We start from the raw sequence: 25,064 nt of genomic DNA on the forward strand, positions 1-25,064 counted from the left end.
AGAGGGAGAGGGAGAGGGAGAGGAAGAAGAGAAGGAAGAAGAAGAATGAGGAGGAGGGGCAGAAGGAGAAAGAAGGAGGAGGAGGAGGAGGAGAAGAATGAGGAGGAGAAAGGAGGAGGAGAATGAGGAGGAGAAAGGAGGAGGAGGAGAAGAAGAATGAGGAGGAGGAGGAGGAGGAGGAGGAGGAGGAAGAAGAGGAGAAGGAGGAAGGAGGAAGGAAGAAAAAGAAGAATGAGGAGGAGGGGCAGAAGGAGAAAGAAGGAGGAGGAGGTGAAAGGAGGAGGAGGAGAAGGAGAAGAAGAAAGAGGAGGAGGAGGAGGAGGAGGAGGAAGGAGGAAGAAGAAGAATGGGGAGGAGGGGCAGAAGGAGAAAGGAGGAGGAGGAGAAGGAAGAAGAAGAAGAATGAGGAGGAGGAGGAAGAAGCAGAGGGAGGAGGAGGAGGAGAATGAGAAGGAGGAGGAGAAAGGAGGAGGAGGAGGAGGAGAAGAATGAGGAGGAGAAGGAGGAGGAGAAGGAGAAAGAAAGGAGGAGGAGAAGGAGGAAGGAGGAAGAAGAAGAATGAGGAGGAGGGGCAGAAGGAGAAAGGAGGAGGAGGAGGAGGAAGAAGAAGAAGAAGGAGAAGAAGAAGAAGAAGAAGAAGAAGAAGAAGTGCTCTTTGAACTTGGTTTTTTTTCTTGCAGACATTTCACGACCCAACTAGGTAATGTCATCAGTGTTAGCTATCATTTTCATTTCCTGTAAACTGTGACTTTGGGGAAAAAAAACCAAAATCATTGTTCTTTGCTTCCTAGAGGTTATGCAGAAGCACAATTTTTGCTTTGCAAGGCCATCTGGTTGTTGTTGGGGTTGGTTGTTTTTTTTTTTTGCAAGACCCATATGCAATTTAGTTAGATTTGTCCTCCTTCCGTTTCTAACATTCCTCTTTTCCTTTGAAACCGTTTCTGATCAGGGATGAGAATACTCCAAGGAAAAGAGGATATATTTGCAGACTGCCGGCAGAAATTCTGGAACACATATAAGGTAAGCGCAGGCTTGTCACTCACAGGAGCCCATCAATTCAAACACCTACAGCATCTTTTCAAACATTTCTTTACTGTATATATTCTGAAATAGTTCAAGACACAAGTAGTACAAATAAGAAAACCAGGCACAGATACCAAAATATGGGCAGATAAATCTGACACACCATAAAACAAATAGGCCTTTTGTGTCTTTAATTCTTTAATTTTTGCATTCTTAAACTTATGCAATATAATGTTTTTAAAAAACCCCAACTAATCTACTCTAATACATCACACAAAACTTATAATATTATGAGATATTTTACATCCATTTTCTACATGAAATCTGCTTCTCTCTGTTAATGCTAAAACAAACTTAGTTATATCAGTGAAAAAACAACAACTAAGCAGTAACTAATGCCTTCCAATCCCTTAACAGTGAGATTAATTAAAACAAACGGTTCTTTTGCAAATTTTTTTAAAAAGGTTGCCTTTTCAATGAAGTTATTGCAGAATCCTGGAAATCAAAAATACATTTTTCATTGGATCAGCAGCATAGGGAATTGCATTGGCTGAAAAATTAATGCATCTGTAAAGAGCTTTCCAAAAGTCTGCAAGGCAGAATAGAAGACAGAATAAATTTATTCAAATTAGTCCCCGTGCATCAGTCATGGTTTTCTTAACAAATTGCCTTTGTATGGACTGTATAAAAATATATAAAATATATATAAATAAAAATAGAGCTTGTCGGAACGTTGCCTAACCTTAAAGTGTTGGTTAGGATTTCAGCCAGAGTTTTTGAAAGACTTTAAAAAGGTTTTCGTTTGGGAATTTAGAGGATTCTGAGCTGTGATCTTAGCCAGGATTTTAAACATTTTAACTAACAAACTTATAATGACGCGGGAAAACACCCGTGATTTTAACTTTTTACATACACACACCCGCGAAAACGTAAGAAGACATATATAAAAATATTGTCTATGGATGCCTGAAATGTGAGCATTTTCCATTAAAATTTCATAAGGGGTGTGTCTGTCTGTCCTCTTTCTCTCCTTCTTTTCTTTTCTTTTCATCTGTTTACTTTTTGTCTTCTACCTCTAATTCTTAGTCACTGCAACATTGCAAATGTTTAAATGAAAATTGGAGGCCGAAGAGCTTCATCTGTGTAGCCATCAACAAAAGCAGAAAACTGTGTGTTTAAATTTCGCTGCAAAATTAGGGGAAAAAAAATATAGTATGCGCTTTTCTTTTAGGATAAGCTAGGCCATCTGATTGAGACAAACAGGTATCAGCACAGTACCCATTACACTATTACCCCTATTAGTGTGTTGTATACTTCTATTGTGTTTCTTAAACTGTGGCTTCCACTCAAAAGCTCTCCAGAATCAACGTTATCTGCCAATCTATGTTGAAAAATTATACAATATTAAAACATCAACCGGCAATTGTGAGAAACGGTTAGGGGCAGCGAGTGTGTCAATTTTTATTTTTATTTTTTTTTAAAAATATTTTTGAAATTTTAATTTAATTCAATAAATATCAAATTATTTAATAACAACAACAACAACAATAAATATCAACAAACAAAAACTCTTTTGGGAATTCTCTGAGAGAGTGAGAAATGTTTTAGAAACACTACTGTCGATTATGGAATAAACAAGCACTGTTAAGTGAAAATAATAGTCTTGCTTTAAAAAAGAAAAAAAAAAAAGAGTGAATGTTTGCCAGACCTTTCTTAAGCAGGCAGAAAACGCACACCCCCGTTTTGTGGTTGCATAACTGCTTTAGATCACGCTTCATTTCATGTCTCTCGGATTTCAGGTCTTTTGAAAATGCTCCTGTTAGAAACTGCAAGACAAAGGGAAAAAAAAAAAAAAAACTTTTTTAAAAGAAACACAGTCATTTGAAAGGCCCTGTTTCATTGGCTAATCAAAGAAGCCTTAATTTCTTGAAAGATTCGTTCACCGATCTGGCAAAGGGACGAACATATTGTCTGTGGTGTAATGTTGGCTTTTCTTAAAGTGTCAGTGGAGTCAATCCAAAATCAGAGTGGATAAAAGAATGCTTGCAAACGCGAATTTCACGCCCACGTGCATATGCTGGCTTGACGCACCGCACTAAGCCATGATTTGCAAATTAGGATTTCTTGCATAAAGCCAAATGAGCTGGGTGTGGAGAGCATATTCAATCCTAAACCGAGCTCTGCACACCACAACAGTCGCATTAATCTGAAACACAACACCTTGAGTTAGAGCTGGGAGCAGGGTATGAATGTAATCAGTGTTTCCTTCCACAATTTTTTTTTAAAAATAGTCTTGGCTCATAATATTCAAATTAAAATCTTCACGTCCTCCGTTATTTTAGCTAGCAGTTGTGAATAACCAGCAGACTGGATGTCCGTTCTCCCCCCCCCCCCCCCATAATGTGGAATCAAACTCGGGACCCAAAGCAATGAATCAAGACTTACTGCAGTGTTTATTAGACAACGTATGCTGGCGGGACCTTCTCCAAAGAATATGGAGGGAGATCCATCCTTAAACAAAGGAAGGCATTCCTAATTTATGAGGTCCTTGATGGTCTCTGAGCTCTCTAGAAGGGAGATGGGGGCTTGCCTTTGTAGCACTGATGATGTTACCTAGCTGGGTAATGAAAAGTCTGCAAGAAAACCACCCACTAAGAACCCCACTGTAATCCCTGAGCTACAGATGTTCTCTTCTATTGACTATGTACAGTGTCAGCACTTCAACCTGCATTTACTCTAGTGCTGACATAAGAAGGAGAAGAGGGGGCAGCTGGCAAGCGGACGCTTGACATTTCACCTACTTATTTTCCTTGAAGATGATATCCCCTAGGAGATGAGAGGGAGGGGGGACATTCCTGAGAGCTTAAGTAGTAGATATGGGGAGAGTGATTTGGAAGAAGGCCAATGAGATGCAGAGATTTGGGGAACGGAAAGGGAAGGTTTGGGGTCAGGAAGTCAGAGTTGGCTACACCACGATCGGGGGCAGATTGTCGTGCTTAATAAAATGAAAGATTTCTTCAAAGACTATCTGTTTGGAAATGCAATTTATTTTATTTGAGACGATATCGAAACCTGACATACAATATATTGGAAAGGCAGAAGAGACTAAGGCATAAATAGTAGATGAGAGAGCTTCAAGGGCCCTACAGCCCCTTTCCTGTTCCTGCTCCTCCACTCCGCAAATACCACTCCCTTCTAACACTGACAATGTTACCTAGTCAGGTCTTGAAATGTCTGCTAGAAAAGAAACAAGCTCGGAGAGCACCAAGGACCCCTCATGTCAACCCTCTGTCATCTGCACCTCTATAACTGTCTGGTTTGGCTCTGCAACCCAACAAGACAGACACAGACTTCAGAGGATCATTAGAAGTGCAGAAAAAACAATGGCTACCAATCTGCCTTCCATTGAGGACCTGTATGAGTCAGAAAGTGGGCTGTGAAAATATTTACACAGCATCACATCCTGGACATAAATTGTTTCAACCCCTACTCTCAAAACGATGCTATAGAGCACTGCACACCAGAACAACTAGACACAAGGACAGTTTTTTCCAGAATGCCATCACTCTGCTAAACAAATAACTCCCTCAACACTGTCAAACTATTTACTAAGTCTGCATTACTATTACTATTAGTCTTCTCATCGTTCCTATCACCCATCTCCTCCCACTTATGACTGCATGACTGTAACTTATTGCTGTATCCTTACTATTTATATTGATAGTTCCCTAGTATGATTTGACTGCTTATTTGTACGCTATGACTATCATTAAGTGTTGTACCTTATGATTCTTGACGAATGTATCTTGTCTTTTTATGTACACTGAGAGCCTATGCACCAAAGACAAATTCCTTGTGTGTCCAATCACACTTGGCCAATAAAGAATTCTATGACTCTATGAAACCAGGATGATGAGGGGACTGGAGAGTAAAACATATGAAGAACAGTTACACGAACTGGGCATGGCTAGTCTAGTGAAGAGAAGGACCAGGGGAGACATGAGAGCAATCTTCCAATATTTGAGGGGCTGCCACAAAGAGGACAGGGGTCAAGCTGTTTTCCAAAGCACCTGAAGGCCAGACAAGGAATAATGGATGGAAACTGATCAATCTAGAAATGAGGAGGAACTTTCTGACACTGAGAACAATCCACCAATGGAACAGAAGTTGCCTTCGGAAGTTGTGGGAGCTTCATCGCTTGAGACTTTCAAGAAAAGGTTGGGCTGCCATTTGTCAGAAATGGTGTAGGGTCTCCTGCTTGAGCGGGGGGTTGGACTAGATGACCTCTAAGGTCCCTTCCAACTCTGTTAATCTGTTAACAACTGACTCATCCAGCTTCCCTCTGTAAGCCACTGCAGCTGATCACCTCCCAATCCTGAGCTACAAATATTCTCCTTTATTAGCACATTTTAGCATATTAGCCACACTAGCTGGCTATTTACAAATTGAATACAGAAAGATGACATTTTACCTCTGAGTGCAGAATGCCTTTTAAAAAAACAACAACAACAAACCACAACCGTTGTCATTTTCCCCCCATTTTGATTAGTTATTTTAAACATAAGCATGAGGCTTTATAGGAGGGCAACGGATACTTTTTCACATATTCCCCGTTTGCGTGACTCTAATTCAAGAATTGTTTTTTATTCCAGACAGGGTTGATGTACTGGCCTTTTGTACAGGTGAGTGCCGGCCTGAACCTGGGATGGAAGAACCTGATGCCGTGTTGAAATCCACCTTGCGGTTTCCTTATAAGATTCCCGCTCCTTTGGAAAGATGCTTACCTGCTTTTCCCATTTTGTTCTTAAGGTGTTCTGTGGTTAGAAGCCGTAGAAGACGGGTCTCTTAAGTCAGGGTTGGCTTTCTGTTAGACCTGTGGTATTCTCCATTTTGTGAGAATATTTCCTGCCTTCATTTGGGATTAAGAGCAGATACAAATGGAGGTTTAATGAAAGACGGAGCGTTCGTCCACATTCTGTGGTGAAATTACTACTAAATTACGAAGGGCCCCATAGTCGTCTTCGTCCTCCTCTTCCTCCACCTCCTCCTCCTTCTCCTCCACCTTCTCTTCCACATCCTCCTCCTCCTACCCTGTCCTTCTCCTCCACCTTTTCTTCCTCCTCCTCCTCCTCCTCCTCCTCCTCCTCCACCTCCACTTCCTGCTCCTGCTCCTGCTCCTCCCCTTCCACCTGCTCCTCCCCATCCTTCTTCTCCTCTCCTGTCCTCCTCCTCCTCTTCCTCCTCCTCCTCCCCGTCCTTCTCCTTCACCTCTTCCTCCTCCTCCTCCTCCTCCTCCTCCTCCTCCTCCTCCTCCTCCTCCTCCCCCCTGTCCTTCTCCTCACCTTCTCCTCCTTCTCCTCCACCTTCTCTTCCACATCCTCCTCCTCCTACCCTGTCCTTCTCCTCCACCTTTTCTTCCTCCTCCTCCTCCTCCTCCTCCACCTCCACTTCCTGCTCCTGCTCCTCCCCTTCCACCTGCTCCTCCCCATCCTTCTCCTCTCCTGTCCTCCTCCTCCTCTTCCTCCTCCTCCTCCCCGTCCTTCTCCTTCACCTTCTCTTCCTCCTCCTCCTCTCCTCCTCCTCCTCCTCCTCCTCCTCCTCCTCCTCCTCCTCCTCCTCCTCCCCTGTCCTTCTCCTCAGCTTCTCCTCCTTCTCCTCCACCTTCTCTTCCTCATCCTACCCCTCCTGCTCTTCCTCCTCCTCCTCCTCCTCATTGGATAATGAAATGTCTACAACCAAACTGAGAGAGGACCCCAGGACCCCACAGTTCTCCTCACTTCCTCCTCTCCTTCCTCCACCCTGTAAACCCCACTCCCTTCTAGCACTGATAATGTTACCCAGCTGGGTCACTCAATGCCTGCAAGAAAACCGCCAAGCTCCTAGAGAGAGCACCAAGGAGTCCTCACTCCAACCCCGAGCTACAGATACTCTCCTCTATCAATGTCTGTTAAGTCCTGAGCCCTTGCTGCTTGACGGAAACTTCCTTCCTTCAGTCTTTCTCCCTTTCTTTCCTTCCAAACAGCTTTCCAACTTCCGCTTTGTTCCGGTTTACCTGAGGACAGCGTTCACCGGTTTCTGTGGCTTCCTCTGGGCCATTTTCCTGTGCTTTTCGCAACAGAGCGGGGACGGAACAGCGATGTCGATTTTCAAGCTGTTCCACGCAGAGAAAGCGGATCCAGGCAAGACACCTTCAGGGAAATAAACCATCAACAGAACCAAGATGACCAAGGCTTAGGACCAATCTCATATTTATTACTGTTGCAGCATTCCCACCAGGTGTGGTATTCACTTACCTTTGCTACTGGATCGCAAATGTGAGCATGCGCAGAGGGTCAAAAACGGGACGTGTTGACGTCTGGGCGGGTGGGCGGAGCTTCCCGCAGCCACCGCTACCGGTTCGCCCGAACTGGATCGAACCGGTTGAATACAACCACTGATTCCCACGGTCATGTGATCAGGATTTGAGCTCTTGACAACAGGTGCTTCCGACAAGCGAAGTCAATGGGGCAATCTGGATTCGCTTAACAGCCTCGTGTCTCACTTAACAATGGCAGTGATTCACTTAACAACCGTGGCCCAAAAAAGCCCATAGAATCAAGTGCGACTCGATTCACAACTGCCTTCCTTGGCAACAACAATTCTAGTTCCAACTGCGATCATAAGTCGAGGACTACCTGTATGTATCTTGTAGTCGTTAGTTGTTCGCGATTAAGATTCTTATGGATAATATTTTCTGTACATACTGGAACATTGAAAAAAAGCACACAAAAAGCAGTCTAAATGAGGTGCAAAAATGGATTTGTAAGGACCCCCCTTTACAAATATATTAGGGGAGGAGAGGTCAGGGGTGAAATGCACTTACCTTTGCTACTGGATCGCAAATGTGAGCGTGTGCAGAGAGTCAAAAATGGGACGTGTTGACGTCTGGGCGGGTGGGCGGAGCCTCCCACTACCAGTCCTACCAGATTACGCGAACCGGATAGATCTGGCTCAGTGGTGGGTTCCTCCCGGTTCGGCCCGTTTCTCCCGAGCCGTTAGCGGTGACAATATGACGTCACCGAACCGGTTCTGCTCCCCTGCCCCCCACGCCCCTCCCCGCGTTATCCTTACCTTTTATTTGGCCCCACCCCCAATCTATTGCTGCCTCCTGAGTCCCAGCTGATGACTAGAGGGAAAAAAAACTGTTTAAACTCTTGCCGGGGGGCTCCAAAGGGCCGCCCTACAGCTGATCAGTGTTAAAAGAAAACACATGAGTAGATCAGTGCCTGCAAAAATAAATGGGTAGACCAGTGCCTGCAAAAAATAAATGGGTAGATCGGTACAGCTCTACAAGTGGTTAAAAGCTTGGTAGACTAGTACCTCTGCTAAATCCTAAATAATTGTCACATGACCATCAAGCCACGCCCACAAAATAAGCCACGCCCACAGAACCAGTAGTAAAAAAATTTAGAACCCACCCCTGATCTGGCTGGATTTCACTACTGGGAGGGATGCTGTCAAAATTTTCTTTTTATTCAATAATAGAGAGGCGAGCAAAACTTTTCAACCTTGTTAGCTGTACTGTAATTCCCGTATTTTTAAAAACCGTCAAAATGTGATAACCAGAGGTTGCATGCTACGTAATATATTTCCTACGTCATTTTTTTTTAGTCCTATCCAGGTTTTTTTCCAAACAGTGTCTTTACTCTGCAAAATCCCCGTATGTGTTACTATTTTCAAAAAGATGTTGTTACTAATAAGGGGGCTGGCAGTTGTGTAAATTAAGAAAACTCCTGTTGTTCAAATGCATGCATGTTTAATGATCTCCAGCTAATGGAACAATTGGAGAGCAAAAACGCTTTTCCTACGCTGTTTGAAACTGCTGAAATACATTCCTGTCTCCTGTGGCATTGTTTTTGCCCCCAGCTGCAGAAACCTGAATGCAGTTCGTAATTACAGTAAAGAGCGCATCAAATGGTTTCCTGAATCTTTTTAATGGCCCCTTAGTAATGACTCGTTAATGGTGCGTGTTCGTGTATTTATAAAGATAACTCCCGTGCCTTACATGTATGAAGGATAACAGGTGTTTACCAAGGGATGGGATTCAGCCGGTTCGGACCAGTTCGGGAGAACCGGATGTTAATTTTAATCTGGTTCGCCGAACTGGTAGTTTCAAGGACTGGCTGACCCCACCCGCCCTGCCCCTCCCCTCCCAGGAGTCTCCACGCAGCCCATTTTGGATGCCAGGTAAGTGCAGGGCGCGCACGGAGGCTCTGGGAGGGCGAAAAACAGGCCTACTGGAAGTACCGGAAGTCTGAAAACGGATCGGTTTCTGGTCTCTGGAGGTTTTCACCTTCCCAGAGTCTTGAGGAAGGCTTCCAGAGTCTGAGGAGGGTGAAAACGCCGCACGCACCCCACCCCTATAGCGCAGGAGGCTGAGTAAGCCAGTGTTACTAATTCAAATTAGGTTTCAAATTTTTTTACTACTGGTTCTGTGGGTGTGGCGTGGTGGGCGTGGCATGGCATGGTGAGCATGGTGTGGGCGTGGCATGGCGGGCGTGGCAGGGGAAAGATACTGTAAAATCCCCATTCCCACCCCACTTCAGGGGAAGGATACTGCAAAATCCCCATTCCCACCCCACTCCAGGGGAAGGATATTGCAAAATCCCCATTTCCTCCCGATCAGCTGGGACTTGGGAGGCAGAGAATAGATGGCGGGCGGGGCAAGTCAGAATTTTTACTACCGGTTCTCCGAATTACTCCAAATTTCCGCTACCGGATCTCCAGAAACTGGTCCGAACCTGCTGAAACCCACCTCTGGAGTAGGTGGCCACGCCAACCCAGCAACCAGGCAGAGAACCGGTTGCTAAAATTTCTGAATCCTACCCCTGGTGTTTATGCTGTGTCAACTAAATGAGGCAGGGGGCAGATCACGCACAACTGAAGCTCTCCCCAAATTATCCTTAAACGAAGGTTCAGAAAAACGGTTGAGAGGAAGAGAAAGAACCACAAAGGAAAGATGTGATCCAGATGGCTGGTGCACGGTGACACAAGCAGTTGTCGAATCCCAGCTACAGAGAAGCAATAACCTTGCCAGTAAGGCTGTTCACAACTTTTTTTTTTTTCCAGACAGGGGCAAGGAAAAAGAAAATAAAAATCAGAAACGAGCTTCAAAGCCACCAGTTCTCTGTCCCACCTTTTAAGTCTTCTCAGTTTCTCATTTGTAGGAGAATAACAGAAACAGAATAACCGACTTGGAAGGGGCCTTGGAGGTCTTCTAGTCCAACCCGAGCAGGAAATCCTATACCATTTCAGATAAACGGTTGTCTAATTGCTTTTTAAAAATTTCCAGTGCTGGAGCATCCACAACTTCTGGAGACAAGTTGTTCCACTGATTAATTGTTCTAACTGTCAGGAAATTTCTCCTTAGTTCTAGGTTGCTTCTCTCCTTGATTAGTTTCCATCCGTGGCTTCTTGTCCTGCCTTCAGGTGCTTTGGAGAATAGCTTGACTCCCTCTTCTTTGGGGCAGCCCCTGAGATATTGGAAGACTGCTATCATGTCTCCCCTGGTCCTTCTTTTCATTAAACTATAGGTAAAGGTTCCCCTTGCACATATGTGCTAGTCGTTCCTGACTCTAGGGGCGGTGTTCATCTCCGTTTCAAAGCCGAAGAGCCAGCGCTGTCCAAAGACGTCTCCGTGATCATGTGGCCAGCATGACTAAACATCAAGGGCGCACGGAACACTGTTACCTTCCCACCAAAGGTGGTCCCTATTTTTCTACTTGCATTTTTTACATGCTTTTGAACTGCTAGGTTGGCAGAAGCTGGGACAAGTAATGGGAGCTCACTCCATTACGCGGCACTAGGGATTCGAACCACTGAGCTGCCGACCTTTCAATAAACAAGCTCAGCATCTTAGCCACTGAGCCACCGCATCCCCAATTCATTAAACTAGACATACCCAATTCCAGCAGTCGTTCGTTATATGTTTTAGCTTCCAATCCCCTAATCATCTTTGTTGCTCTTCTCTGCACTCTTTCCAGAGTCTCAACATCTTTTTTTGCTTTGTGAGAGAAACCGCCACAAACTCACAAAGGGAGGACTAAAGTTAATCCCTTATCTTTGCAGAGCCTTGTGCTGTAAAAATACGGAAGTAAAAAATAAACCATTCCTTTGGCCCTATCAACCAATTAAGGACTCAGGAGTTGGAGCAGAAAACGGTTCTTTTATGCTCCTTGTGATGAATCACACCACAAATTCCTGGGACCAAAATTACAGGCCTGGTCTGAGATAGCTTCCTGCCCGATCCAATTATTTCCTACCAGAAGAAGATGCAAGTCTCCACTTTGCTGCAATTCTAAGCTGCAATTTCAAAATTAATGCCAACCCCGTCAATGTAAAACCCGGTCAAGAAAAAAGAACACGGCAAAAATTCCAGGAATGCAGCTTTCTGATAGTAGGACATAACAATTGTCAGCTCTTCTAGGAAATCAACTCTGCAGGAAGTCTAAAACTACCTTGAGTGCAATTAGCTAGAATAATAAAATCTTGCGACTCTAACTCTAAAGAGCCTTGGTAGTACAGTGGTCTAAGGCACCCTGTTATTAAGCTGGTTATTAAGACCAGCTGCCTGCAATTAATGCAGGTTCGAATCTCGCCAAGGCTCAAGGTTGACTCAGCCTTCCATCCTTTCTAAGGTAGGTAAAATGAGGACCCAGTTTGTGGGGGCAATAAGCTGACTTTGTATAAATATACAAAAGTATGAAGGCTATTGCTTAACGCATTGTAAGCCGCCCTGAGTCTCCGGAGAAGGGCAGCATATAAATCAAATTAAAAAAAAAACAAAAAAACCTGTACTTTTTCTCCTTTTTTGTTATGGTTCAGTGAATCATATGGCATCAGGATGGCATCTGCTCGAGTTACTTCCAAACGTTATCTCTTTCTGTCTCATCTTCTTTTGCCTAGGTAACAGTTTCTGTAGGTCTCCATCAAAGTCATCTTCTCCCTACAATTACAGAATTTTGAAAGCTCTGAGTTTCTTTCTTTAAAGGTAAAGGTTCCCCTCGCACATATGTGCTAGTCGTTCCCGACTCTAGGGGGCGGTGCTCATCTCCGTTTCAAAGCCGAAGAGCCAGCACTGTCCGAAGACGTCTCCGTGGTCATGTGGCCGGCATGACTCAATGCCAAAGGCACACGGAACGCTGTTCCCTTCCCACCAAAGGTGGTCCCTATTTTTCTACTTGCATTTTTTACCTGCTTTCGAACTGCTAGGTTGGCAGAAGCTGGGACAAGGAATGGGAGCTCACCCCATCACACGGCACTAGGGATTCGAACCGCTGAACTGCCGACCTTTTGATCGACAAGCTCAGCATCTTAGCCACTGAGCCACCACATCTTCAGCTCATCAACCAGTTTCAGATGGTTCACTGAGCCCCTAAACATTTATAATATGAAAATAATTCAGTAAATACTACTTTAACTAACAGTATTGCAAATAATAAACACATGTGTATCCAGGTGTTTTTGTGATATGTGGACTCCGATGGACTCCGATGTGGACTTGAACACTGGCGGCATTGACAAAATCACCATCGGTCAATTGCAAAAGGCAGCTTTACTTGGAACAGCCTACATCCTACCATGATACCTTCAAAACCATCAAACCGCAACATTGCAAGTCCTTGGGAAGGACTCAATAGGTGGACAAAAAGCCAAATTCAGTCTGAACTCTGATTGGTGGATTGTTAGCTGTTGGAGAGTCATTTTTTTTTAAAAAAAATTTCTTTTGATTTATATGCTGCCCTTCTCCGGAGACTCAGGGCGGCTTACAATACGTTAAGCAATAGCCTTCATACTTTTTGTATATTTTATACAAAGTCAGCTTATTGCCCCCACAAACCGGGTCCTCATTTTACCTACATTAGAAAGGATGGAAGGCTGAATCAACCTTGAGCCTGGTGAGATTTGAACTTGCAGTAATTGCAGGCAGCTGGAAGCTAAATACTACCTTTAACAGAGTCCTCAGGGAGAAGGGCGGTATAGAAATCCAATATAAAATAAAATAAATAAAAAATAAAGCATTAGTCTGCTGCGCCACTCAGGCTCCTGAGGGGGGCCATTATCTGTATATGAACAGGAGATGTTGAGTGTTTACTAGCCGAATGCCCTTCCTGTTGCCAATGCAGAGGTTTTTTTTAGTAGATATATTCTCAGGGTGCCCAGAGAGGGAAATATCTGCCTCTACCTAGGATCGAACTCACAAGTCTCCTGATTGTGAGGCAAGGGCTCCACCTCTAGGTCACTGATTGCACCACTCTGTAAGATGACTGGCTAATAAATTTAATAAATAATTTCTGTTCTATTCATTGCATAGACACCCTCAAACGGAGAGCTTGAGACTGTTTAACACCAGGGATGGGATTCAGCCGGTTCGCATCTATTCAGGAGAACCGGTTGTTAACTTTCTAAGCAGTTTGGAGAACCGGTTGTTGGAAGAAATCTTATTTTTGTTTTTTTTTCCCCCCACTTTACAGGGCTAATCCTGTAAGGAAGGCAGGAAGGAAACATTCTGGTGGTGTTTCTAGCCTAATCTTTAGTGCCCTGCTTCCAGAAACTGCCTTTCTGGTTAACCCTTGTTACATTGTAACAGCTAAGGCGAAGCACCCATCGACGTGAGTGATAAAGTAACAGAGTTGGAAGGGTCCTTGGAGGTCATCTAGTCCAACCCTCTGCTTACACAGGAGACCTGTACTAGGGATTCAAACTGCCGAACCGCCGACCTTTCTAATCGACAAGCTCAGTGTCTTTGCCACTGAGCCACCTAGTCAGGCTGATGTTGAGTTGGCCATGCCCACACAGTCACATGATCACCGAGCCACGCCTACCCAGCTGGTCATTAGGGCAGAGAACCGGTTGTTAAATTATTTGAATCCCACCACTGTTTTTAACACCTGGTGGTATCATTTGGCCGATCAATATCCCCGACTTACTCTTTCTTGATCTTCATGATCCACAGAGATGTCTACTAACAGGGAAATTTATAGTCTCCAGATTAATATAATTGTAAAACAGGCCTTTGCCTTCACACTGTCCTGCTGTTCTCTCCCATCCTACTCCAGATGGCATTAATGTTTCTTCCTCCCCCATTATTTTTTGGGGTGGTTTCCAGGCAGACAGCCCAGCCCACCCACCCACCCCCCAATAATTCTGTTAGGGTGTGTGTAAAAGGTATTTGTTGCTTGTGCAACGAGCAGAGCAGAAACACACAGGGAAGGAGATAAACGTCCAGCTCGTGTGAGAATAATACTTTATAGATAACAAGCAGTCTCGGTGTAAGTAAAACAGTCCAAGGTCATAAACAGTAATATCAGTCCAGTAAGTATCTTCCCTTACCAAAGCAAACAGACTTTAGTAACTCTTGGTATTCAGTACCATATAACAGACGCAGTAAGCAACAGGATACAATCAGGTATCAATCCGGAAGAAGCAGGAAGAACCAGGAAGAACGAACGCTTCTCTGTGCTGCTTATTTATGCACTGTAGCCTAATTACAGGGTTCAGCAAACCCTGATTACATGGCTCAGTTGTTTCTTAAAGAAACAGATATTGCCTGACCAACAAGTTAGGAGTACGCTGCAAGCTGAACCTAACATTCTCCCCATTGGGCAGGACAATATACACAATAGATACAGAAACAAAAATACACATCCAAATCATACATTGTACAGTGGTATCAGTTACATTTCAGATTCTTAACCCAAATCTTTCACAACAATTGGTGTGTTTAATGGCACCTTGCGCTTTAGTAAAATTATCGGCAATATTGTCCTCTGATGCGCAATATTCCAATGTAACCATGTTATCCTTAACACATTGCCGAACATTCAGATAACGTATATCAGTGTATTTAGTCCTTGTCTTTACAGCAAGATTCGTTGCCATTTTAATGGCTGCCTGGTTATCCTCATAAACCGTAATAGGATAATCCATTTTGAATCCAATATCTTCCATCAACTGTTTATAATAAATCAGTTCAGTACATGTAAGTGATAGACAAGAAAACTCCGCTTCCATGGTAGACAAGCTGATGTGTTTCTGGCGAATTGATCTCCATCCAATCAGGCAGTTATCCAACATGATTGCTATTCCAGACGTAGATTTTCTGGCAAAACTGGCATCAGCATATGCCTTTAATACCATATTGGCATTTGGTTCTAAATACATAGCAAAATGCAATGTTCTTTTAAGATACCTAAGAACACGTTTAGCAGCCTGCCAATGCCTATCAGTAGGCTCTGAACTATATTGTGCTAGTTGATTAACACTAAAAGCTATATCAGGCCGTGTCCAGTTGCTCAAATACGACAAACTACCTATTAATGATTGATACAGTTCTTTACTGAACTGTGGACTCTGCAAACTATCCTGCTGGAATTCCTGTGTCATAGGAGTCTTGGCAGGTTTACATAATTCCATCCCATATTTTTTCAACAATTTGCAGATCTTATTAGATTGTGATATTTTAAATCCTCTAGATGTTTTCAGGATATCCAGCCCTAGATAATGCCGTATATGTCCTAGATTTCTAAGTTTAAATTTTGTTTGCAACTGACCGATAATCTCTCTGGCCTCAGCGTCAGTTCTGGTAATTATGGCAATGTCGTCTGTAAAGAGTAACAAGAATGAAACACATCCATCCTGTTCTTTTTTAAACAGACATTTATCTGCTACGCCCTCATAGAACCCAATGTTATGTAATTCCTGCACTATACATTGGTTCCACTCGTAACCTGATTGCCTTAAACCATATAGGCTTTTCTGTAGCCTCCAACACTCAGTGCTATCCTGTGTATCATAACCAGGAGGTTTCTTCATATATATTGTATGCCTCAACGGAGCGTTCAAGTAAGCTGTTTCGACATCTAAATGAGTAATAGAGCATTTATTTCTAGCTGCCCAAACTAGCATCGTTCTCAAAGTGCTCGCTCGTAAACTTGGAGCAAAAACTTCATCATAGTCTCTATCTGTCTGTGAGAACCCTTGTGCAACAAGCCGAGCTTTATGGGTTACTACCCCATCTACACTTTTCTTTACCTTATAGACCCACCTACAGCCTATAAGTTTCTCATTTGGTGGTATTCTTACAACTTCATAGACACCAAGCCTCTTCAATGAATCAATTTCTCTATCCATTGCATCTTGCCAGGCTTTTTGCTCCTTTTCTGGATATAATTTTATATCATGATAACTGGATGGTTCGATATCTACTTGGCAAACCACTGTGGCTTTATAGCGATCTGGTGGATGCCGGTCCCTGGAAGATCGTCTAGGCATAACAGGACTAACATCAGGTATATTGGGTTCATCCTCCCCTAACCCTACTTCCTGTTCCTCAACCTTAATAGATGGTTTATCATCCATCTCAGATGAACTATCATCAGGAATATGGTCTATCCTAACATCTACATCTGTAAAACCATAGTCTGCTTTTTCTAACCTGTCCCAGCCTTCATGTTCTAGGAATTTAGCATTAGTGCTACACAAAACCTTTGTTGTTCCTTTTTCCCAGAACCTATAGGACCTATGGTTAGCTTCATAGCCAACAAAAATCATTTTCTTTGCTCTCTGTTGGTCCTTCCTTCTCTGACTAACTGGTATATGCACCCAGGCTGGTGCACCAAAAGTATATATATAACTTAAATCAGGCTTCCTCTCGTGCCATAAAGTAAAAGGAATTTTTCCTGTAGAGGAGTGCACCACATTATTTAAAATATGATTGGCACATAGTATTGCTTCTCCCCATAATTTATCAGGTAAACAAGCATCAGCCAGCATAGTCCTAGTCATAGCTTGTAGGGTCTGGCCTCTTCGTTCTATGTATGCATTATGTTCCGGCCGAAAAGGGGCAGAACGTTTATGCTGTATCCCAGCTTCCTTCAAAAACTTAACCAACTGATGGTTAGTAAACTCAGTTCCATTGTCAGTAACAATGCATTTCACCTTAAACCTCTGCTTCCTTTCTACAAAACGAAGCCAGTTTGTGATACATTGAAACGTATCACTTTTGGACTTCATAAGGTAGCAAAAACCATATCTGGTAAAGTGATCAACTATACTCAAAATATAGCATGCTCCCCCTAAACTGGGTTTCTTTGGCCCTATTAAGTCTAAAAAGACTACCTCCAAAGGTTTAGTTGTTTTAAACCCATTGCAGCGGTTTGCAGGTGTAACTTTACTTTTATGCTGGTTACAAGTATTACAATTCAGGTATTTGCTGCAAGCCCTTAACTTGATACCTTTAGACTGCTTAACAGTCAATTGCAACAACCTGAAATTCAGATGACCAAGCCTTCTATGTAGTAAATGTACGCATTCATCATGAGGCTTTACATTTCCAAATTTAGCTTTTGACTGAACTAACAGTAATGACTTATCCCTAATAACAAATAAGTCGTCTTCTAATTCTGCAGTAACTACAGTGCCTTCACATTCCAGCAAACATTTGTCGTTTTTAAAAGTTACTGTAAACCCAGAATGTAGTAATGACTTTACAGATAAAAGGTTATATTTCAAACTAGGGATATAAAGCATGGGTAAAGGGTGCTTACTAATAGAACATTGAACAAGTCCCTCCCCAGCTACAGTCACATTCCAGCCATTAGCTAATTTGACCTTTTTAGTACTTTTCTTCATGTTTAGAAACAGTTTTCTGTTTTTTGTTATGGATTGAGAGGCACCACTATCAATCACCCACCAATCATCTTTTATATTATTAGATGAACTGGTTGCTAAATTACACCCTTTCCTGGGTTTAGCAGAGTTTCTAGCAGACACTTTCTTATTATTACAATATTTTGCAATGTGCCCCTTAGCCCCACATGCATAACAGCGTTTAACAATATTAACATTCTCATATACAGCTTCCACTTTTGGTTGCTGTTGCATCCTTAACTGGTCTCGTTTTTGCCTACGTTTGGCCTCATCCAGTAACCTACCAGTTATACTGGCCAATGTTAGTTCATCTCTAGACAATACTTCTAATGATGAAACAAAAGAGTCATAACTGTCATCCAATGATGAAAGAATAATATAAACTTGCTGCAGTTCAGTAAACACAAGGTCTTTCTCATGTAGCTCCTGGAAAAGCCCTGTCATGGAGTCCAGGTGAGCCATCATGTCTCCTCCTTTCTGAAGATGTAAGCGAAATAATTTCCGTGTCAGGTAGATATGGACACCCACAGAGTCACGAACGTAGAGCTTCTTTAGCTTTGTCCAACACCTCGCAGCAGACTCTTCGCCCCGGAAATGGACAAGTTGCTGGTCTCCCAGTGTCAGGCCAATGATGCATAAAGCACGCTCGTTGTCCCTGTGAAACTTCGCTATCTTTTTGGCATCTTCTTCATCAGCAGCATTCAATGCAGTTATGTCCGGTGGATTATTAACCATGTCCCACAGTCCTTCTTTTCGCAAAAGTAGACAGCATTTTGTGGACCAGGTAACATAGTTTGTTCCATCCAACCGGGTTATAGTAGAATAACTTGTACCTTGCTCAAAAGCCATCATCTTGACTACTACACCCACTGCCTGCACTTCTCACTTCCACAAAAACAAATTAAAGAGCCCTGGAACGTTCTGGGCCCATAACCAATGTTAGGGTGTGTGTAAAAGGTATTTGTTGCTTGTGCAACGAGCAGAGCAGAAACACACAGGGAAGGAGATAAACGTCCAGCTCGTGTGAGAATAATACTTTATAGATAACAAGCAGTCTCGGTGTAAGTAAAACAGTCCAAGGTCATAAACAGTAATATCAGTCCAGTAAGTATCTTCCCTTACCAAAGCAAACAGACTTTAGTAACTCTTGGTATTCAGTACCATATAACAGACGCAGTAAGCAACAGGATACAATCAGGTATCAATCCGGAAGAAGCAGGAAGAACCAGGAAGAACGAACGCTTCTCTGTGCTGCTTATTTATGCACTGTAGCCTAATTACAGGGTTCAGCAAACCCTGATTACATGGCTCAGTTGTTTCTTAAAGAAACAGATATTGCCTGACCAACAAGTTAGGAGTACGCTGCAAGCTGAACCTAACAAATTCAATCATCACCCCCAGATTAGCTGTAGATTTGCACCACCGCCTGGTACTTAAATTTGTGACTCACTGCTCTGTCTGGTCTGTTTCCTCACAATGCCACCAAAACACTTTCTTAAATTATTATTCTGGTCTCTCAAACAACCTAAACCCACGTCAGCCCTTTAACATAGGGACTAGAAACATGGACAGAGAAAAATACTTAACCACGTCAACTGTATTCCGAATGCAACATGGGTGATGCAAATATTACTTACACGTTGAGTTCAGTCTCAAGGAACTGTTGCTTCCTTTTTTGGTAATGCGATTATTGGCCAGTTTATTATTTTGAATATGTTCGTATATCTATATTTAACCTACATCGACATTCATATATCTGTTGGGACCAAGGCCCAAGTAGTGATTACCAAACACAATTCAGTCCTCAACAAACTTATTTTATTAAAACAGCTGAGAATTAATTCATTCTCAGCTTAGTCCAAAACAAAATTCTTCATAACCAGTCCGTTGGCCTTATCACCAATCTTTGATGTCTTTGGCAACCGGCCAAAGGCTTTTCTTGGCAAAAACCCCACAAAGTTCAAGAGACGCTGACAAGAAGCATTGGAATCAACGTTGCTTTTCTACAAAGAACCCAACAGCTCCTTGCTGCTCTTTTAAGCCTTATGGGAGGGGCCAATCATCTCCTGGCCTTACTCCTGAGTCGTCCTTTTTGCTTCAGCTGCTCTTGCCTTCTGGCAGCTCTTCGCATGCGTGCACTAGGAACAGGCTCCTCCTGTTCCTCTGCCTCTCTGCTGTCTGCCTCTGGAGGCTCTGGAGTCTGCGCATCGCTCCCAGATGGCCCTGGCCCCATCTCTGCCTCCGATGCAGAGCCCTCGTCTGGGTCTTCCCCAGCCTCCAGGGCTGGCCCATTGTCCTCCCCAACCTCCTCACTGTCCGACTCAGTTGCGAGGTCCGCAGGCTGCTGGCGGACCACAACAATATCTACAGCTACATTTATACCTCTGCTTACATCTACACAGGTAGTCCTTGACTTATAATAGTTCATTTAGTGACCACTCAAACCTACAAGGGCACAGAAAAAAAGTGACTTATGACCAGTTTTCACTCTTATGACTGTTGCAGCAACCACCTGATCAGAATTCAGATGCTTGGCCGCTGACTCATATTTATGACGGTTGGAGTGTCCCGGGGTCATATGATCCCCATTTGCGAGCTTCTGACAAGCCAAGTCAACAGGGAAGCCAGTTTCACTTAATGACCCTGTTATTAATTTAACAACGAGCGATTCACTTAACAACTGTGGCAAGAAAGGTCGTAAGTAAGGGCAAAATTCACTTACCAAATGTCCCGATATATATATATATAATACTTTTCTAGTCAGGGTTTTTTCCTACGTACCTCAAAATGTTTGTATAGCCATACATCTTGAGCTACGTAGAAAAAACCCTGACTAGAAAAGTATTATACATATGAACCTACGAATTAAAAGAAATATATATATATATATATATGTAGGTCTTTGGTTATTCAAGTTTTCTCCCGCGTAAAATTGGAGGTGTCTTGGCAACGTTTCGACGAAATCTCATTCGTCATCTTCAGGCTGGTGTTCTCAGCTTCGTGCTTCTAGGAGCAATGTCCTAGGAGCACGAAGCCGAGAATACCAGCCTGAAGATGACGAATGAGACTTTGTCGAAACGTTGCCAAGACACCTCCAATTTTACGCGGGAGAAAACCCGAATAACCAAAGACCTACATACAAACACCCGCGAAAACCTCAGAAAACAAATATATATATATGTATATATATCTTGTACTGTCGTTTGTTGAATAAGCCAAAGTGAATTGGTTCATTCATTCGCATCTACGGTCACTTTAAGCCATAAACTGGTTTACAAAGGGAAGTGTATTGTTCATATACGGGGGGTGATAGATCAAGCAACCCCCCTTGAGGATTTTGGTATTGTCTGAACCAGCCCTGAGAAGCCTAACTGGAGCTTGAATCCCTGAGAAATAAACATACATTCACAGAAACGACGGACACTTTGCTAAACCAGGTTTATTGAGCTAAACCACGGTACACCCTTCTAATATAATGCAATCCTTTTAAGAGAACACCTTGCTTCACTCTACCCACCCAAACCATGCCCAATTCAATTGGCAGACTCACATTCCACCCTAAACCCGCCCCCCCCACACACTTTTACCTGGTCTACGTGTTGTACAACTCAACCGAACATTCACTCTAATAACAGTGTCTGAATATTAATTGCCAGCCCGATCAGAATCGGTCTCTTGGGGGGGATGAAAAAGCTGGCCCAAAGCAGGCTTGCTTGAAAACCCCTACTCTTCCCAGGGTTGGGAGCCCTGCTCCTCTGAAGATCTACCTCGCTGCCCCCCCCACTTCCCCAAGGGTTGGACATCCTCACATTCAAGAGGTGAGTTCATCCTTTCTCTGCCCTCACCAAAAACAACCAGACAGCGGCAAAAAAATGCAGTGCAGAATATCTGAATATTTCTCTTGCTGGTATTCTTTGTTTTACGTCTGCCTTACAGTCAAGGCTGTTTCCTGGGCTTGGGGGACCCTCTTTCTTGCATCCCATTGTTTGCCTTCTTCCCCTTCCCTTCCCTGTGTGTCCCTCGGGCCGTGGGGGAGGGGGGCTTACCGAGCATCTCCCGCTCTGAGTCTGCGCACTGCATTCCTGTCACCTCTCTCTCTCTCTCTCTCTCTCCCCTCCTAGGGTACCAGCACAAGAGAAGGATGCAGTGAGCTCAGCCGCGCTTGCCAATCTGGTAGCAGCAGGAATTAAAGGAAAAACACACACACAGACCACACAATACAACCACAACAACAACCACAACAAGCCCCCACCCCCCAAAGACCAGTTCTGCCTTCTGTCCCCACCCTGCGTTTCTCTTCTTCTCTCTTCTCTTCTGCTCCAGCTGGGATGGACTAAAAGGAAGTGGGTCCCAGGCCAGCCCGAAGTCTTGAAGAACAAGAGGGGCCCAGGTGGCATTCGGCAGCATGGAGTTGAAGCAATCCATCTCCAGCAGCTTGGGAGCCGAGAAACCTCTGAGGAGCTACGGGGCGGTGAAAGAGACGGAGTGGAAACAACCCATCGATGGGCTCGGGAAAAGTAAGTGGAAAGGACTGGACGGGTTTCTCCCCCCATCCCACCCCCAACCCTCCAGCCAAATCAAATGGGAAATTTGTGACCGCAGGAGAAAGGCAGGAAAGGAAAGGAAAGGAAAGGAAAGGAAAGAAGGAAGGAAGGAAGGAAGGAAGGAAGGAAGGAAGGAAGGAAGGAAGGAAGGAAAGGAAAGGAAAGGAAAGGAAAGGAAAGGAAGGAAGGAAGGAAGGAAGGAAGGAAGGAAGGAAGGAAGGAAGGCAGGGAAGGAAGGGAAGGGAAGGGAAGGCAGGAAGGCAGGAAGGAAGGAAAGGAAAGGAAAGGAAAGGAAAGGAAAGGAAAGGAAAGGAAAGGAAAGGAAAGGAAAGGAAGGCAGGGAAGGCAGGGAAGGAAGGAAGAAGGAAGAAAGAAAGGAAAGGAAAGGAAAGGAAAGAAAGAAGGAAGGATGAAGGGAAGGAAGGAAAGAAGGAAGGAAGGAAGGAAGGAAGGAAGGAAGGAAGGAAGGAAGGAAGGAAGGAAGGAAGGAAGGAAGGAAGACTGGCATCAGCACCTTGAAAGGAAAGAGATGGTGACATTCACAAGCCATCGCTCTTCCTCCCCGTCTTGTCCTGTTGGTTTCCTAGGAACAAAAGGAGAGGGAGGGAGGGCGGTTTCTGCCTTCCTGGGTGGCCCAGAAATCTTGAAATTCACACATTTGTTCTTGGGTGAGGGTTGGGCAGTGAAGATATGCCTCTTGGCATCCCTAAGGAGATGATGGGGGGGGGGTGTTATTTAGTCAGAGAGGGTTGATTCAGCGGGTTTGTAACCTTCAGGATTTGCTCTTTGTTTTCCTCTCTTCCCTACACTTAGAAGACCCCCCCCCTTTATATTTCTGGTGGTTTTATGACAAACCCAAAACCAGAAGAAATCCGGAGGATTTGTCCTCTGTGATCCCAGCATCTCGGAAGAGTCAAAGAGATCCAGGCTCAGCAGCATCTTGTTTTGTTTTGATAAAACAGGAGAAGCGAAAGATAGGGGAGAAACAAGATCTAAGGTACCAAAGGCCCTTCCCCCCACCCCCAAAAAAGCCAAGTGGACTTTCTTGGTGTCGTTCCCCACCCCCCCTTGAAAACCATTCACTGCTCCTCCAAGAAGCTTCTCCAGTTCAACTGGTAACCTTCAACCGGTCTTTGTTTTCCTATATCCCCTCTGTACTTGGAAGATCCCTGACTGCGATCTCGTGACCATCAAAGCAGAAGGAAATGTGGTTTAGAAGAACCGAAGAAGCTTCTTGGAGGAGAAGCCAAACATTTTCAAGGGGAAAAATAACCCCCCCCCCCCCGCAAGAAAGTCCAGTTGGACTTTTGGGAAAAAAAAAAAGCTCATTTGGGACAACCATGACCTGGATGATTGAGAATCTCCATAGATAAGATCTAATGTGTTTTTCCTTTATTAGGAAGGGGGGGAGGGGGTTGGAGGGTGGGGATTTAAAAAATCCTAGGTTTTATAGGATCCTTGGCTGAAGCTAAGATGGGTTAGCGTTGTTTTGTACATCGATGGGGGATTGCTTGAGAATTCCAGGGACATAGGTGGATTCGTAAGTCCAAAATCGTCTGGGGAAGAAGGTTAGGGCAGATAATTTCCATAAAGTCATCATGAAAAAATTGCATGCTTGCAGTTCACAGAAGTCAAGCTTGCCTTGAGGGTGATTTTTTTATTTCAAGACACGCTGAATCAAAACTACCTGTGAATACCAAACCCGACCCTTTCCCCTTCCTCCCTTTTAATGTTTTAAACCCCTAAAATGGAAAAGAAAAAGTGATCTCAGGAACCTCCGAGTCGGAAGTTTGTTTCTTGGGACAATGAAGGTTGGCATGCTATATAGCCCTCTGCCAGGGGTGGGGTCTAACCAGCTTTACTACCGGTTCTCTCTGTGCGTGTGCTTTGCGCGCGATCGCCTCTTCGGTCACGCGCTTTGCGCAAGCGCATTGCGAATCTGCCCAGCTGAGGTGCGGCAATCCGCTCTGCCACACCTCTCAGCTGGGCGAAAAAAAGAAGAAATATAAGGTCAGAATAACGTGGGGGCGGGCGGGAGGGCCCAGCTCCCGAAGAAAGAGAACCGGTTCGGTGATGTAATAGCGTTACCGCTACCGGCTCGGCCGAACCGGGCCAAACCGGGAGCAACCCACCACTGCCCTCTGTCATCTTCATGGTTGAAACAGTTGCCAGTTGTTTTGCCTGTTTGGAAGATGCTGGGGGGCGGGGGGAAATTGGGCTACCAAAGTTTTGGGTAGCATAGATTTTATGGAAGCAGCTTGGATGCGATTCCTTCCTCTCTAGAGGTAAGGCATGTCTAGTTTAGAATAGAACAGGGGTCTACCACTTTAAACACTCAAAAGAGCCATTTGGACCCATTTCCCACAGAAAAGAAAACACCGGGAGCCACAAAACCCTTCCCGTGCCTGACTATTTCTTGAGCGGCCATAAAACTAGCATATGTAGTTGAATTAAACGTTCTGTTTTCTTCTGAAACTTTTCTTTTCTTGGATTTATCCATGGTGGGCCTATCAGGGGTTGAAAAGCTCAATAAATTGCGTGCTGGTGGGTGTCGCACATTGGCGGTTGTGACACATATTTTGAGTGCCAGGGAGCCGCAGCAGAGGGGTGAAAGAGCCACATGCGGCTCCAGAGCCACAGGTTGCTGACCTCTGGAATTCACTTAGCTCACTGTGGTGAGAAAAGTCGTAAAATGGGGCAAAAAACTCACTTCACAACTGTCTGGCTTAGCGAAAAGACATTTTGGCCTCCATTGTGGTCATAAGTCGAGGACTACCTGTAATTTCCATGTTTGTACCTCAAAAGTAT

The 25,064-nt window shown here is 44.1% G+C and overlaps 1 protein-coding gene across 3 annotated transcripts in view; it reads left to right on the forward strand.

The window, feature by feature from the left end:
* LOC139325353 (bMERB domain-containing protein 1-like) overlaps positions 1-25,064 on the forward strand; it is a 49,851-nt gene that overhangs the window by 1,295 nt on the left and 23,492 nt on the right. The window contains exons 2-4 of one of the 3 annotated variants that reach the window (XM_070955188.1): positions 950-1,020; positions 5,676-5,705; positions 7,046-7,225. The exons of 1 other annotated variant lie outside the window; for it this stretch is intronic. In XM_070955188.1, the coding sequence (XP_070811289.1) occupies positions 950-1,020; positions 5,676-5,705; positions 7,046-7,225 (281 nt within the window). Of the gene's footprint in view, positions 1-949; positions 1,021-5,675; positions 5,706-7,045; positions 7,226-22,117; positions 22,230-25,064 lie in introns of those variants that run through there. One more of the 3 variants, XM_070955187.1, reaches the window with a different exon arrangement.

Source organism: Pituophis catenifer, unplaced genomic scaffold (genome assembly GCF_029215685.1).
Source record: "Pituophis catenifer annectens isolate HBS135680 unplaced genomic scaffold, rPitCat1.0.hap2 SCAF_16, whole genome shotgun sequence".
NCBI classification, from domain to species: Eukaryota; Metazoa; Chordata; class Lepidosauria; order Squamata; family Colubridae; genus Pituophis; species Pituophis catenifer.